The 16,544-nt window shown below is 49.9% G+C and overlaps 1 protein-coding gene and 1 pseudogene across 1 annotated transcript in view; both read left to right on the top strand.

Annotated features, from left to right (window-relative positions):
* The window catches only part of LOC139264038 (fucolectin-4-like), a 43,157-nt gene that overhangs the window by 13,640 nt on the left and 12,973 nt on the right, over window positions 1-16,544 (top strand). Inside the window, exons 2-3 of the mRNA XM_070880137.1 lie at window positions 5,881-5,948; window positions 15,315-15,600. Of these exons, the coding sequence (XP_070736238.1) occupies window positions 5,882-5,948; window positions 15,315-15,600 (353 nt within the window). The 5' untranslated portion in view covers window position 5,881. The remainder of the gene's footprint in view (window positions 1-5,880; window positions 5,949-15,314; window positions 15,601-16,544) is intronic.
* Window positions 10,554-10,672, top strand: LOC139264849 (5S ribosomal RNA; annotated as a pseudogene).

The following is a 16,544-nucleotide window of genomic DNA, read 5'->3' on the forward strand; positions in this document are numbered from 1 at the left end:
CTCCGGGAGTGTGTTAATATTTACAGGGGGGTCTCCGGGAGTGTGTTAATATTTACAGGGTTTCCCCGGGAGTGTGTTAATATTTACAGGCGGTCTCCGGGAGTGTGTTAATATTTACAGGGGGTCTCCGAGAGTGTGTTAATATTTACAGGGGTCTCCGGGAGTGTGTTAATATTTACAGGGGGTCTCCGGGAGTGTGTTAATATTTACATGGGTCCTCCGGAGTGTGTTAATATTTACAGGGGTTTCCGGGAGTGTGTTAATATTTACAGGGGTCTCCGGGAGTGTGTTAATATTTACAGGGGGTCTCCGGGAGTGTGTTACTATTTACAGGGGGTCTCCGGGAATGTGTTAATATTTACAGGGGTCTCCGGGAGTGTGTTAATATTTACAGGGGTCCCCGGGAGTGTGTTAATATTTACAGGGTGTCTCCGGGAGTGTGTTAATATTTACAGGGGTCTCCGGGAGTGTGTTAATATTTACAGGGGTCTCTGGGAGTGTGTTAATATTTACAGGGGGTTCCCGGGAGTGTGTTAATATTAACAGGGTGTCTCTGGGAGTGTGTTAATATTTACAGGGTGTCTCCGGGAGTGTGTTAATATTTACAGGGGTCTCCGGGAGTGTGTTAATATTTACAGGGGTCTCCGGGAGTGTGTTAATATTTACAGGGTGTCTCCGGGAGTGTGTTAATATTTACAGGGGTCTCCGGGAGTGTGTTAATGTTTACAGGGGTCTCCAGGAGTGTTAATATTTACAGGGGTCTCCGGGAGTGTGTTAATATTTGCAGGGGTCTCCGGGAGTGTGTTAATATTTACAGGTGTCTCCGGGAGTGTGTTAATATTTACAGGGGCCCCTTGGAGAGTGTTAATATTTACAGGGGTCCCTGGGAGTGTGTTGATATTTACAGGGGTACCCAGGAGTGTGTTAATATTTACAGGGGGTCCCTGGGAGTGTGTTAATATTTAAGGGGGTCTCCGGGAGTGTGTTAATATTTACAGGGGGTCCATGGGAGTGTGTTAATATTTACAGGAAGTCTCTGGGAGTGTGTTAATATTTACGGGGGGGTCTCCGGGAGTGTGTTAATATTTACAGGGGGTCTCCGAGAGTGTGTTAATATTTACAGGGGTCTCCGGGAGTCTGTTAATATTTACAGGGGTCTCCGGGAGTCTGTTAATATTTACAGGGGGTCTCCGGGAGTGTGTTAATATTTACAGGGAGTCTCCGGGAGTGTGTTAATATTTACAGGGGGTCTCCGGGAGTGTGTTAATATTTACAGGGGGTATCCGGGAGTGTGTTAATATTTACAGGGGGTCCCCGGGAGTGTGTTAATATTTACAGGGAGCCTCCGGGACTTTGTTAATATTTACAGGGGATCTCCGGGAGAGTGTTAATATCTACAGGGGGTCTCCGGGAGTGTGAATATTTACAGGGGGTCCCCGGGCATGTGTTAATATTTACAGGGTGTCACCGGGAGTGTGTTAATATTTACGGGCGGTCTCCGGGAGTGTTAATATTTACAGGGGGTCTCCGGGAGTGTGTTAATATTTACAGGGGGTCTCCGGGAGTGTGTTAATATTTACAGGGGTCCCCGTGAGTGTATTAATATTTACAGGGGTCCCCGGGAGTGTATTAATGTTTACAGGGGTCCCGGGGAGTGTATTAATATTTACAGGGGTCCCCGTGAGTGTATTAATATTTACAGGGGTCCCCGGGAGTGTATTAATGTTTACAGGGGTCCCCGGGAGTGTATTAATGTTTACAGGGTGTCTCCATGAGATTGTTAATCATAGAATCATGGAACAGTATGACACAGAAGGAGGTCATTCGATCCATCGTGTCCGCACCGGCCGACTAAGAGCTATCCAGCCTAAACCTACTTTCCATAGCCCTGAAGGTTGCAGCCCTTTAGAAACATAGAAAATAGGTGCAGGAGTCAGCCTTTCGAGCCTGCACCACCATGCAATAAGATCATGGCTGATCATTCCCTCAGTACCTCTTTCTTGCTTCCTCTCCACACCCCTTGATCCCTTTAGCCGTAAGGGCCATATCTAACTCCCTCTTGAATATATCCAATGAACTGGCATCAACAACTCTCTGCGGCAGGGAATTCCACAGGTTAACAACTCTCTGAGTAAAGAAGATTCTTCTCATCTCAGCCCTAAATGGCTTACCCCTTTTCCATAGACTATGTCCCCTGGTTCTGGACTTCCCCAACATCGGGAACATTCTTCCTGCATCTAACCTGTCCAGTCCCGTCTGAATCTTATACGTTTCTATGAGATCCCTTCTCATCCTTCTAAACTCCAGTCGATCCAGTCACTCCTCATATGTCAGTCCAGCCATCCCTGGAATCAGTCTGGTGAACCTTCGCTGCACTCCCTCAATAGCAAGAATGTCCTTCCTCAGGTTAGGAGACCACAACTGAACACAATATTCCAGGTGAAGCCTCACTAAGGCCCTGTACAACTGCAGTAAGACTACCCTGCTCCTATACTCAAATCCTCTCGCTATGAAGGCCAGCATGCTATTTGCTTTCTTTACTGCCTGCTGTACCTGCATGCCTACCTTCAGTGACTGATGTACCATGACACCCAGGTCTCGTTGCACCTTCCCTTTTCCTAATCTGTCACCATTCAGATAATATTCTGCCTTCGTGTTTTTGCCACCAATGTGGATAACCTCATTATACTGCATCTGCCATGCATTTGCCCACTCACCTAACCTGTCCAAGTCACCCTGCAGCCTCTTAGCATCCTCCTCGCAGCTCACACCACCACCCATCTTAGTGTCATCTGCAAACTTGGAGATATTACACTCAATTCTCTCATCCAAATCATTAATGTATATTGTAAATAGCTGGGGTCCCAGCACTGAGCCCTGCGGTACCCCACTAGTCACTGCCTGTTATTCTTAAAAGGACCCGTTTATCCCGACTCTCTGCTTCCTGTCTGTCAACCAGTTCTCTATCCACGTCAATACATTACCCCCAATACCATGTGCTTTGATTTTGCACACCAATCTCTTGTGTGGGACCTTGTCAAAAGCCTTTTGAAAGTCCAAATACACCACATCCACTGGTTCTCCCTTGTCCACTCTACCAGTTACATCCTCAAAAAATTCCAGAAGATTTGTCAAGCAGGATTTCCCTTTCATAAATCCATGCTGACTTGGACCGATCCTGTCACTGCTTTCCAAATGCGCTGCTATTTCATCTTTAATAATTGATTCCAACATTTTCCCCACTACTGATGTCAGGCTAACCGATCTGTAATTACCTGTTTTCTCTCTCCCTCCTTTCTTAAAAAGTGGTGTTACATTAGCTACCCTCCAGTCAATATGAACCAGTCCAGAGTTGACAGACTGTTGGAAAATGATCACCAATGCATCCACTATTTCTAGGGCTACCACTTTAAGTACTCTGGGATGCAGACTATCAGGCCCCGGGGATTTATCGGCCTTCAATCCCATCAATTTCCCTAACACAATTTCCTGCCTAATAAGGATTTCCTTCAGTTCCTCCTTCTCATTAGACCCTCGGTCCCCTAGTATTTGTGTCTTCCTTCATGAAGACAGAACCAAAGTGTTTGTTTAACTGGTCCGCCATTTCTTTGTTCCCCATTATAAATTCATCTGAATCTGACTGCAAGGGACCTACGTTTGTTTTCGCTAATCGTTTTCTCTTCACATATCTGTTGAAGCTTTTGCAGTCAGTTTTTATGTTCCCAGCAAGCTTCCTCTCATATTCAATTTCCCCCTCTTAATTAAACACTTTGTCCTCCTTTGCTGTATTACAAAATTCTCCCAGTCCTCTGGTTTGCAGCTTTTTCTGGCCAATTTATATGCCTCTTCCTTGGATTTAACACTATCCTTAATTTCCCTTGTTAGCCATGGTTGAACCACCTTCCCTGTTTTATTTTTACTCCAGACGGAGATGTACAATTGTTGAAGTTCATCCATGTGATCTTTAAATGTCTGCCATTGCCTATCCACCGTCAACCCTTTAAGTGTCACTCGGCAGTCTGTTCTAGCTAATTCACATCTCATACGATCGAAGTTACCTTTCCTTAAGTTCAGGACCCTAGTCTCTGAATTAACTGTGTCACTCTCCATCTTTATAAAGAATTCTACCATGTTATGGTCACTCTTCCCCAAGGGGTCTCGCACAACAAGATTGCTAATTAGTCCTTTCTCATTACACATCACCCAGTCTAGGATGGCCAGCCCTCTAGTTGGTTCCTCGATATATTGGTCTAGAAAACCATCCATTATACACTCCAGGAAATTCTCCTCCACCGTATTGCTCCCAGTTTGGTTAGCCCAATCTATATGTAGATTAAAGTCACCCATGATAACTGCTGTCCCTTTATAGCACACATCCCTAATTTCTTGTTTGATGCTGTCCCCAACCTCACTACTACTGTTTGGTGGTCTGTGCACAACTCCCACTAGCGTTTTCTGCCCTTTGGAATTCCGCAGCTCCACCCATACCGATTCCACATCATCCAAACTAATGTCCCTCCTTACTATTGCTTTAATTTCCTCTTTAGCCAGCAACGCCACCCCATCTCCTTTTCCTTTCTGTCTATCCTTCCTAAATGTTGAATACCCCTGGATGTTGAGTTCCCAGCCTTGGTCACCCTGGAGCCATGTCTCCGTGATGCCAATTACATCATATCCGTTAACTGCTATCTGTGTCGTTAATTCGTCCATCTTATTCCAACTGCTCCTCACATTGGGGCACAGAGCCTTCAGGCTTGTCTTTTTAACATACTTTGCCTCTTTAGAATTTTGCTGTAATGTGGCCCTTTTTGCCTTGGGTTTCCCTGCCCTCCACTTTTACTTTTCTTCTTTCTATCTTTTGCTTCTGCCCCCATTCTACTTCCCTCAGTCTCCCTGCATAGGTTCCTATCCCCCTGCCATATTAGTTTAACTCCTCCTCAACAGCACTAGCAAACATTCCCCCTAGGACATTGGTTCCGGTCCTGCCCAGGTGCAGACCATCCGGTTTGTACTGGTCCCACCTCCCCCAAAACCGGTTCCAATGTCCCAAGAATTTGAATCCATCCCTTCTGCACCACTCTTCAAGCCACGTATTCATCTGAGCTATCCTGCGATTCCTACTCTGACTAGCACGTGGCACTGGTAGCAATCCTGAGATTACTACTTTTGAGGTCCTACTTTTTAATTTATCTACTAGCTCGCTAAATTCGTCTTGTAGGACCTTCTCCTGTTTTTTACATATATCGTTGGTACCTAAATGCACCACGACAACTGGCTGTTCACCCTCCCTCTTCAAAATGTCCCTGCACCCGCTCCGAGACATTCTTGACCCTTGCACATCCAGGTACTTTTTAAATGTGGCGAGGGTTTCTGCCTCTACCACCCTTTCAGGCAGTGAGTTCCAGGGTGAAGAGATTTCCCTCAAATCCCCTCTAAACCTCCCCCCAATTACTTTAAATTGATGCCCCCTGGTTGTTGACCCCTCTGCCAAGGGAAACAGGTCCTTCCTATCCACTCTATCCAGGCCCCTCGCAATTGTATACTTGTATACACCTCAATCAGGTCTCCCCTCAGCCTCCTCTGTTCCAAAGAAAACAGACCCAGCCTATCCAATCTTTCCTCAGCCAAAATTCCCCAGTCCAGGCAACATCCTCGTAAATCTCCTCTGTACCCTCTCCGGTGCAATCACATCCTTCCTGTAATGTTGTGACCAGAACTGCACGCAGTACTCCAGCTGTGGCCTAACTAGTGTTTTTTACAGTTCAAGCATAACCTCCCTGCTCTTGTATTCCATGCCTGGTGTTAATTGGGAAAAGTTTGAAGAAGGTTTCGTCAGCTGGGACTGGATGAGGGGTTGAACATCTGTCTCTGTCTCCCCAGGATGTTTCTCCAGCTCTGTACCGTTATCCTGGTGCTGTCAGGACTGGGAAAGGCCCATGTGGATCCAGGTAAGGCCCAAGCTGGATTCCAGAATGGCTGTAGCTCTGATTTATGATCGGGACAGAGATAGAGAGACAGAGAGAGAGGGAAAGAGACAGGAAACAGCAAGAGAGAGCAAGAGAAAGAGACAGACCGAGAGAGAGAGAGAGAGAGAGAGAGGGGGAAAGAGACAGGAAACAGAGAGAGAGAAAGCGAGAGAAAGAGTCAGAGAGAGACACTGAGAGACAGAGAGAGAGACAGAGAGAGACAGAAAGAGAGAGACAGAGCGAGAGAGATGGAGAGAGTGTGAGTATGGGAGAGAGGGAGACGAAGAGAGTGTGAGTATGGGAGAGAGAGAGAGACGGAGAGAGTGTGAGAATAGAGAGAGAAAGAGACGGAGAGCGTGTGAGTATGGGAGAGAGAGAGAGACGGAGAGAGTGTGATTATGAGAGAGAGAGAGACAGAGAGAGTGTGAGTATGGGAGAGCGAGAGAAAGAGACGGAGAGAGTGAGTATGGGAGAGAGAGAGAGACGGAGAGAGTGTGAGAATAGAGAGAGAAAGAGACGGAGAGCGTATGAGTATGGGAGAGAGAGAGAGATGGAGAGAATGTGAGTATAGGAGAGCGAGAGAGAGAGACGGAGAGAGTGTGAGTATGGGAGAGAGAGAGAGAGACGGAGAGAGTGAGTATGGGAGAGAGAGAGAGACGGAGAGCGTATGAGTATGGGAGAGAGAGAGAGATGGAGAGAATGTGAGTATGGGAGAGAGAGAGAGATGGAGAGAGTGTGAGTATGGGAGAGAGAGAAACGGAGAGAGTGTGAGTATGAGAGAGAGAGAGACAGAGAGAGTGTGAGTATGGGAGAGAGAGAGAGACGGAGAGCGTATGAGTATGGGAGAGAGAGAGAGATGGAGAGAATGTGAGTATAGGAGAGCGAGAGAGAGAGACGGAGAGAGTGTGAGTATGGGAGAGAGAGAGAGACGGAGAGAGTGAGTATGGGAGAGAGAGAGAGACGGAGAGCGTATGAGTATGGGAGAGAGAGAGAGAGATGGAGAGAATGTGAGTATGGGAGAGCGAGAGAGAGAGACGGAGAGAGTGTGAGTATGGGAGAGCGAGAGAGAGAGACGGAGAGAGTGTGAGTATGGGAGAGCGAGAGAGAGAGACGGAGAGCGTGTGAGTATGGGAGAGAGAGAGAGACGGAGAGAGTGAGTATGGGAGAGAGAGAGAGAGACGGAGAGCGTATGAGTATGGGAGAGAGAGAGAGAGATGGAGAGAATGTGAGTATGGGAGAGCGAGAGAGAGAGACGGAGAGAGTGTGAGTATGAGAGAGAGAGATGGAGAGAATGTGAGTATGGGAGAGAGAGAGACGGAGAGAGTGTGAGTATGAGAGAGAGAGATGGAGAGAGTGTGAGTATGGGAGAGCGAGAGAGAGAGACGGAGAGCGTGTGAGTATGGGAGAGAGAGAGAGACGGAGAGAGTGAGTATGGGAGAGAGAGAGAGAGAGACGGAGAGCGTGTGAGTATGGGAGAGAGAGAGACAGAGAGAGTGTGAGTATGGGAGAGAGAGAGAGATGGAGAGAGTGTGAGTATGGGAGAGAGAGAGACGGAGAGAGTGTGAGTATGAGAGAGAGAGAGACAGAGAGAGTGTGAGTATGGGAGAGAGAGAGAGACGGAGAGCGTATGAGTATGGGAGAGAGAGAGAGAGATGGAGAGAGTGTGAGTATAGGAGAGCGAGAGAGAGAGACGGAGAGAGTGTGAGTATGGGAGAGAGAGAGAGACGGAGAGAGTGAGTATGGGAGAGAGAGACGGAGAGCGTATGAGTATGGGAGAGAGAGAGAGATGGAGAGAATGTGAGTATGGGAGAGAGAGAGAGATGGAGAGAGTGTGAGTATGGGAGAGAGAGAGACGGAGAGAGTGTGAGTATGAGAGAGAGAGAGACAGAGAGAGTGTGAGTATGGGAGAGAGAGAGAGACGGAGAGAGTGAGTATGGGAGAGAGAGAGAGATGGAGAGCGTATGAGTATGGGAGAGAGAGAGAGATGGAGAGAATGTGAGTATAGGAGAGCGAGAGAGAGAGACGGAGAGAGTGTGAGTATGGGAGAGAGAGAGAGACGGAGAGAGTGAGTATGGGAGAGAGAGAGAGATGGAGAGCGTATGAGTATGGGAGAGAGAGAGAGATGGAGAGAATATGAGTATGGGAGAGCGAGAGAGAGAGACGGAGAGAGTGTGAGTATGGGAGAGCGAGAGAGAGAGACGGAGAGAGTGTGAGTATGGGAGAGCGAGAGAGAGAGACGGAGAGCGTGTGAGTATGGGAGAGAGAGAGAGAGACGGAGAGAGTGAGTATGGGAGAGAGAGAGAGACGGAGAGCGTATGAGTATGGGAGAGAGAGAGAGAGATGGAGAGAATGGGAGTATGGGAGAGCGAGAGAGAGAGACGGAGAGAGTGTGAGTATGAGAGAGAGAGATGGAGAGAATGTGAGTATGGGAGAGCGAGAGAGAGAGACGGAGAGAGTGTGAGTATGAGAGAGAGAGATGGAGAGAGTGTGAGTATGGGAGAGCGAGAGAGATGGAGAGCGTATGAGTATGGGAGAGAGAGAGAGAGATGGAGAAAATGTGAGTATGGGAGAGAGAGAGAGACGGAGAGCGTATGAGTATGGGAGAGAGAGAGAGAGATGGAGAGAGTGTGAGTATAGGAGAGCGAGAGAGAGAGACGGAGAGAGTGTGAGTATGGGAGAGAGAGAGAGACGGAGAGAGTGAGTATGGGAGAGAGAGACGGAGAGCGTATGAGTATGGGAGAGAGAGAGAGATGGAGAGAATGTGAGTATGGGAGAGAGAGAGAGATGGAGAGAGTGTGAGTATGGGAGAGAGAGAGACGGAGAGAGTGTGAGTATGAGAGAGAGAGAGACAGAGAGAGTGTGAGTATGGGAGAGAGAGAGAGACGGAGAGAGTGAGTATGGGAGAGAGAGAGAGATGGAGAGCGTATGAGTATGGGAGAGAGAGAGAGATGGAGAGAATGTGAGTATAGGAGAGCGAGAGAGAGAGACGGAGAGAGTGTGAGTATGGGAGAGAGAGAGAGACGGAGAGAGTGAGTATGGGAGAGAGAGAGAGATGGAGAGCGTATGAGTATGGGAGAGAGAGAGAGATGGAGAGAATATGAGTATGGGAGAGCGAGAGAGAGAGACGGAGAGAGTGTGAGTATGGGAGAGCGAGAGAGAGAGACGGAGAGAGTGTGAGTATGGGAGAGCGAGAGAGAGAGACGGAGAGCGTGTGAGTATGGGAGAGAGAGAGAGAGACGGAGAGAGTGAGTATGGGAGAGAGAGAGAGACGGAGAGCGTATGAGTATGGGAGAGAGAGAGAGAGATGGAGAGAATGGGAGTATGGGAGAGCGAGAGAGAGAGACGGAGAGAGTGTGAGTATGAGAGAGAGAGATGGAGAGAATGTGAGTATGGGAGAGCGAGAGAGAGAGACGGAGAGAGTGTGAGTATGAGAGAGAGAGATGGAGAGAGTGTGAGTATGGGAGAGCGAGAGAGATGGAGAGCGTATGAGTATGGGAGAGAGAGAGAGAGATGGAGAAAATGTGAGTATGGGAGAGAGAGAGAGAGACAAATTGTGCACTGTGATAGTGATCCGTTGGGCCCTGCTCTCTGACAGTGATCGGGTCCACAGTCTGTCACACACCCCTGGATGCTCACTGAGGGTCGTGTCCCTGTGAAGGATGCAGAGGTAGCTCCACACTGTTGGTACCAGGGTATTGGTGGCCGGGTAGTATAACAGCTCCTGGCTCATGGGCAAAGCTCACACTGGGAGATCGGGCGTGTGGTGAGGGTCTGGTGAGTGTGTGTTGAAACAACCTACTTTATATACCGTTGTTAATATAGAAAAACCTCCCACGGCGCCTCGCAGTGGCGTTATAAGAACATAACATAAGAACATAAGAACATAAGAATTAGGAACAGGAGTAGGCCATCTAGCCCCTCGAGCCTGCTCCGCCATTCAACAAGATCATGGCTGATCTGGCCGTGGACTCAGCTCCACTTACCCGCCCGCTCCCCATAACCCTTAATTCCCTTATTAGTTAAAAATCTATCTATCTGTGACTTGAATACATTCAATGAGCTAGCCTCAACTGCTTCCTTGGGCAGAGAATTCCACAGATTCACAACCCTCTGGGAGAAGAAATTCCTTCTCAACTCGGTTTTAAATTGGCTCCCCCGTATTTTGAGGCTGTGCCCCCTAGTTCTAGTCTCCCCGACCAATGGAAACAACCTCTCTGCCTCTATCTTGTCTATCCCTTTCATTATTTTAAATGTTTCTATACGATCACCCCTCATCCTTCTGAACTCCAACGAGTAAAGACCCAGTCTACTCAATCTATCATCATAAGGTAACTCCCTCATCTCCGGAATCAGCCTAGTGAATCGCCTCTGTACCCCCTCCAAAGCCAGTATATCCTTCCTTAAGTAAGGTGACCAAAACTGCACGCAGTACTCCATGTGTGGCCTCACCAATACCCTATACAGTTGCAGCAGGACCTCCCTGCTTTTGTACTCCATCCCTCTCGCAATGAAGGCCAACATTCCATTCGCCTTCCTGATTACCTGCTGCACCTGCAAACAAACTTTTTGGGATTTCATGCATAAGGAGCCTATGGCCACACTAGTCTGAAAATGCCTGATTTTGTCTGACCTCGGAAGCTAAGCAGAGTCAGGCCTGGTTAGTACTTGGATGGGAGACTGCCTGGGAATACCAGGTGCAGTCGGCTTTTCTCCAAAAGAGTTTTCATGCACAAGGACCCCCAGGTCCCTCTGCATCTCAGCATGTTGTAATTTCTCCCCATTCAAATAATATTCCCTTTTACTGTTTTTTTTCCCAAGGTGGATGACCTCACATTTTCCGACATTGTATTCCATCTGCCAAACCTTAGCCCATTCGTTTAACCTATCTAAATCTCTTTGCAGCCTCTCTGTCCTCTACACAACCCGCTTTCCCACTAATCTTTGTGTCATCTGCAAATTTTGTTACATTACACTCTGTCTTCTCTTCCAGGTCATCTATGTATATTGTAAACAGTTGTGGTCCCAGCACCGATCCCTGTGGCACACCACTAACCACTGATTTACAACCCGAAAAGGACCTATTTATCCTGACTCTCTGCTTTCTGTTAGTCAGCCAATTCTTTATCCATGCTAATACATTTCCTCTGACTCCGCGTACCTTTATCTTCTGCAGTAACCTTTTGTGTGGCACCTTATCGAATACCTTTTGGAAATCTAAATATACCACATCCATCGGTACACCTCTATCCACCATGCTCGTTATATCCTCAAAGATATCAGCCAAGACTGAGCCACATGGGAGCTATTAGGGCAGAGACCCAGTGCTTGGTCACAGAGGGAGGTTTTAAGGAATGACTTAAAAGAGCAAAGAGAGGTGGAGAGGTTTAGGGAGGAAGTCCCAGAGTTTGGGGCCCAGGCACGGCCACCAATGGTTGAGCGATTAAAATTGGGCGATGCTCAAGAGGGCAGAATTAGAGGTGCGCAGATATCTCGGGCGGGGGGGGTGCACGGGGGGCGGGGGAGGTTACAGAGATAGGCAGGGGCGAGGTCATGGAAGGATTTGAAAACAAGAATGAGGATTTTAAAGTCAAGGCGTTGTTTAACCAGGAGCCAATGTAGGTCAGCGAGCACAGGGGGTGATGGGTGAGCGGGACTTGGTGCGAGTTAGGACACGGAGCAGCGAGCACAGGGGTGATGGGTGAACGGGACTCGGTGCAAGTTAGGACACGGGGTCAGCGAGCACAGGAGGTGATGGGTGAACGGGACTCGGTGCGAGTTAGGACACGGGGTCAGCGAGCACAGGAGGTGATGGGTGAACGGGACTCGGTGCGAGTTAGGACACGGGGTCAGCGAGCACAGGAGGTGATGGGTGAACGGGACTTGGTGCGAGTTAGGACATGGGTCAGTGAGCACAGGGGGTGATGGGTGAGCGGGAATCTGCGAGTTAGGACATGGGTCAGCGAGCACAGGGGGTGATAGGTGAGCGGGACTCGGTGCGAGTTAGGACACGTGTCAGCGAGCACAGGGGGTGATGGGTGAACAGGACTGGGTGCAAGTTAGGATACAGGTCAGCGAGCACAGGGGGTGATGGGTGAGCGGGACTTGGTGCGAGTTGGGACACGGGTCAGTGAGCACAGGGGGTGATGGGTGAGTGGGACTCGGTGTGAGTTAGGACACAGGTCAGCGAGCACAGGGGGTGATGGGTGAGTGGGACTTGGTGCGAGTTAGGACACGGGGCTGCGAGCACAGGGGGTGATGGGTGAGCGGGACTTGGTGCGAGTTAGGACACGGAGCAGCGAGCACAGGGGTGATGGGTGAACGGGACTCGGTGCAGGTTAGGACACAGGCAGCGAGCACAGGGGGTGATGGGTGAACGGGACTCGGTGCGAGTTAGGACACGGGGTCAGCGAGCACAGGAGGTGATGGGTGAACGGGACTTGGTGCGAGTTAGGACATGGGTCAGCGAACACAGGGGGTGATGGGTGAGCGGGAATCTGCGAGTTAGGACATGGGTCAGCGAGCACAGGGGGTGATAGGTGAGCGGGACTCGGTGCGAGTTAGGACACGTGTCAGCGAGCACAGGGGGTGATGGGTGAACAGGACTGGGTGCAAGTTAGGATACAGGTCAGCGAGCACAGGGGGTGATGGGTGAGCGGGACTTGGTGCGAGTTGGGACACGGGTCAGTGAGCACAGGGGGTGATGGGTGAGTGGGACTCGGTGTGAGTTAGGACACAGGTCAGCGAGCACAGGGGGTGATGGGTGAACAGGACTGGGTGCGAGTTAGGACACAGGCAGCGAGCACAGGGGGTGATGGGTGAACAGGATCCGTTGTGAGTTAGGACACGGGTCAGTGAGCACAGGAGGTGATGGGTGAACAGGACTGGGTGCGAGTTAGGACATGGGTCAGCGAGCACAGGAGGTGATGGGTGAGTGGGACTCGGTGCGAGTTAGGACATGGGTCAGTGAGCACAGGGGGTGATGGGTGAACAGGACTCGGTGCGGGTTAGGACACGGGTCAGTGAGCACAGGGGGTGATGGGTGAACAGGACTGGGTGCGAGTTAGGACATGGGTCAGCGAACACAGGAGGTGATGGGTGAACGGGACTCGGTGCGGGTTAGGACACGGGTCAGTGAGCACAGGGGGTGATGGGTGAACAGGACTGGGTGTGAGTTAGGACATGGGTCAGCGAGCACAGGAGGTGATGGGTGAGTGGGACTCAGTGCGAGTTAGGAGACGGGTCAGCGAGCACAGGGGTGATGGGTGAGCAGGACTCGGTGCGGATTAGGACATGGGTCAGCGAGCACAGGAGGTGATGAGTGAGTGGGACTTGGTGCGAGTTAGGACATGGGTCAGCGAGCACAGGGGGTGATGAGTGAGTGGGACTTGGTGCGAGTTAGGACACGGGTCAGCGAGCACAGGGGTGATGGGTGAGCGGGACTCGGTGCGGATTAGGACATGGGTCAGCGAGCACAGGAGGTGATGAGTGAGTGGGACTTGGTGCGAGTTAGGACACGGGTCAGCGAGCACAGGGGGTGATGAGTGAGTGGGACTTGGTGCGAGTTAGGACACGGGTCAGCGAGCACAGGGGGTGATGGGTGAACAGGACTGGGTGCGAGTTAGGACACGGGTCAGCGAGCACAGGGGTGATGGGTGAACAGGACTGGGTGCGAGTTAGGACACGGGTCAGCGAGCACAGGGGTGATGGGTGAACAGGACTCGGTGTGAGTTAGGACACGGGGCAGCAGAGTTTTGGATGAGTTGAGGTGTACGGAGGGTAGAATGTGGAAGGCTGGCCAGGAGATTGTTGGAATAGCAAGGTGTGGAATTAAACTGTATCCCACCAGCAAGATAAGGACAGGGAACCAACAGGGTGGTTATTTTACAAAAGCAAGATACTACGGATGCTGGAAATCTGAAATAAAAACAGAAAATGCTGGCAATACTCAGCGGGTCAGGCAGCATCTGTGGAGAGAAACAGAGTTATCGTTTCTGATCGATGACCCTTCGTCAGAGCTGGAAAAAGTTAGAGATGTAGCAGGTTTTTAAGCAAATGTAGGGGCAGGGAAAGGGGGGAGGGGAGGAAATAACAAAAGGGAAGGTCAGTGATAGGGTGGAAAGCAGGAGAGATTAGAGACAAAAGGTATGATGGTGCAGGGCAAAAGGAGATGGTAATGGGACAAGTTAAGAAACAAAAGATGAGTCTAGAGAGGGTGTAAATGGAGATGGCAGAATCATCATCAGCTGCTGTGGGAAAGAATAGGGGCAGAGATTATGGGCTGAAACTGTTGCAAGGGGGATGGAGTATAAACATAGAAACATAGAGAATAGGTGCAGGAGTAGGCCATTCGGCCCTTCGAGCCTGCACCACCATTCAATAAGATCATGGCTGATCATTCCCTCAGTATCCCTTTCCTGCTTTCTCTCCATACCCCTTGATCCCTTTAGCCGTAAGGGCCATAGCTAACTCCCTCTTGAATATATCCAATGAACTGGCATCAACAACTCTGGTAGAGAATTCCACAGGTTAACAACTCTCTGAGTGAAGAAGTTTCTCCTCATCTCGGTCCTAAATGGCTTACTCTTTATCCTTAGACTGTGACCCCTGGTTCTGGACTTCCCCAACATCAGGAACATTCTTTCTCCATCTAACCTGTCCAGTCCCGTCAGAATTTTATATGTTTCTATGAGATCCCCCTCTCATTCTTCTAAATTCCATTGAGTATAAGCCCAGTCGATCCAGTCTTTCTTCATATGTCAGTCTGGTGAACCTTCGCTGCACTCCCTCAATAGCAAGGATGTCCTTCCTCAGATTAGGAGACCAAAACTGAACACAATATTTAAGGGGTGGCCTCACTAAGGCCCTGTACAACTGTAGTAAAAGTAGGGAAGTCTTGCTACAACTGTACAGGGTATTGGTGAGGCCACACCTGGAGTATTGTGTACAGTTTTGGTCTCCATATTTAAGATCAGATCAGCCATGATCTTATTGAATGGCGGAGCAGGCTCAAGGGGCCAAATGGCCGAATCCTGCTCCTATTTCTGATGTTGAGTCCAGAAGGCTGTAAAGTGCCTAAACGAAAGATGAGGTACTGTTCCTCGAGCTTGCGTTGGGCATCATTGGAACAGTGTAGGAGGCCGAGGACGGAGAGGTCAGAGTGGGAATGGAGTGGAGAATTAAAGTGACAGGCGACCGGAAGCTCAGGGTCACTCTTAGCGGTCACCCAATCTGCGTTTGGTCTCTCTACTGTCGAGGAGACTGCATCGTGAGCAGTGCCTATTTATCTGTGTTGGGCAGGTTAGGGCACACCGAGTGGAACTCTCACAAATCTCTCTGTTTGACCTTTAGACATCAACTTAGCTCTGCAAGGGAGACCCACTCAGTCAAGCCTGGACAGTTACCTGGGAAACGCGATCAATGCAGTGGATGGGAACCCGAGCACCAACTGCAACCTAGGCTCCTGCTCTATCACCACCGCCGAGCAGGAGCCCTGGTGGAGGCTGGATCTGTTGAGGTCCTTCAGAGTGGTCACCGTGTCCGTCACCAACAGGATGGACTGCTGCACAGAGACCCTCAACGAGGCGGTGATTCTCATCGGAGACTCGCTGGAAAACAACGGCAAATCCAATGCAAGGTAAATGGCAACAACAGGCAGACTACAACTACAGGCAAACCCGAGCTACAGGCAAGCCTCCAATTGCAGGAAAACCCCACCTACAGGCAAACCCCACCTACAGGCAGACCCCAGCTAACGGCAAACCTCCAACTACAGGAAAACCCCAGCAACAGGCAAACCCCAGCTACAGGCAAACCCCAGCTACAGGCAAACCCCAGCTACAAGCAACCCCACCTAGTGGCACACATCAGCTATAGGCAAACCCCAACTACAGGCAAACCCCAGCTACAGGCAATTTCACCTACAGGCATAGCCCAGCTACAGGCAAACCCGAACAGGCAACCTCCAGCTACAGGCAAACCTCCAACTACAGGCAAACTTCCAACTACAGGCAAACCTCCAACTACAGGCAAACCCCAGCTGCAGAACCCGCCTACAGGCACACTGCACTAAAGACCAACCCCAACTACAGACAAACCTCAGATACAGGCAGACTCCTACAGGCAGACTCCAGCTACAGGCAAACCCCAACTACAGGCAAACCAAAACTACAGGCAAACTCCAGCTACAAGCAAACCCCAGCTACAGGCAAACCCCAGATACAGGCACACTCCAGCTACAGGCAAACTCCATCTAGAAATCCCAACTATAGGCAAACGCCAGCTACAGGCAAACCCCAACTAAGACAAACTCCAGCTACAAGCAAACCCCAGCTACAGGCCACTCCAGCTACAGGCAAAGCCTAGCAACAGGCAAACCCCACATACAGGCAAACCCCACCTACAGGCAGACCCTAGCTACAGGCAACGCCCAGCTACAGGCAAACCCAAGTTATAGGCAGACCCCAACTACAGGCAAACTCCAGCTTCAGGCAAAGCTCAGCTACAGGCAAAACCCAGCTACAGGCAAGCCACAACTACAGGCAAACCCCAGCTACAGGCAAACCAAAACTGCAGGCATAC

This window comes from Pristiophorus japonicus, chromosome 5, assembly GCF_044704955.1.
Source record: "Pristiophorus japonicus isolate sPriJap1 chromosome 5, sPriJap1.hap1, whole genome shotgun sequence".
NCBI lineage: Eukaryota > Metazoa > Chordata > Chondrichthyes > Pristiophoridae > Pristiophorus > Pristiophorus japonicus.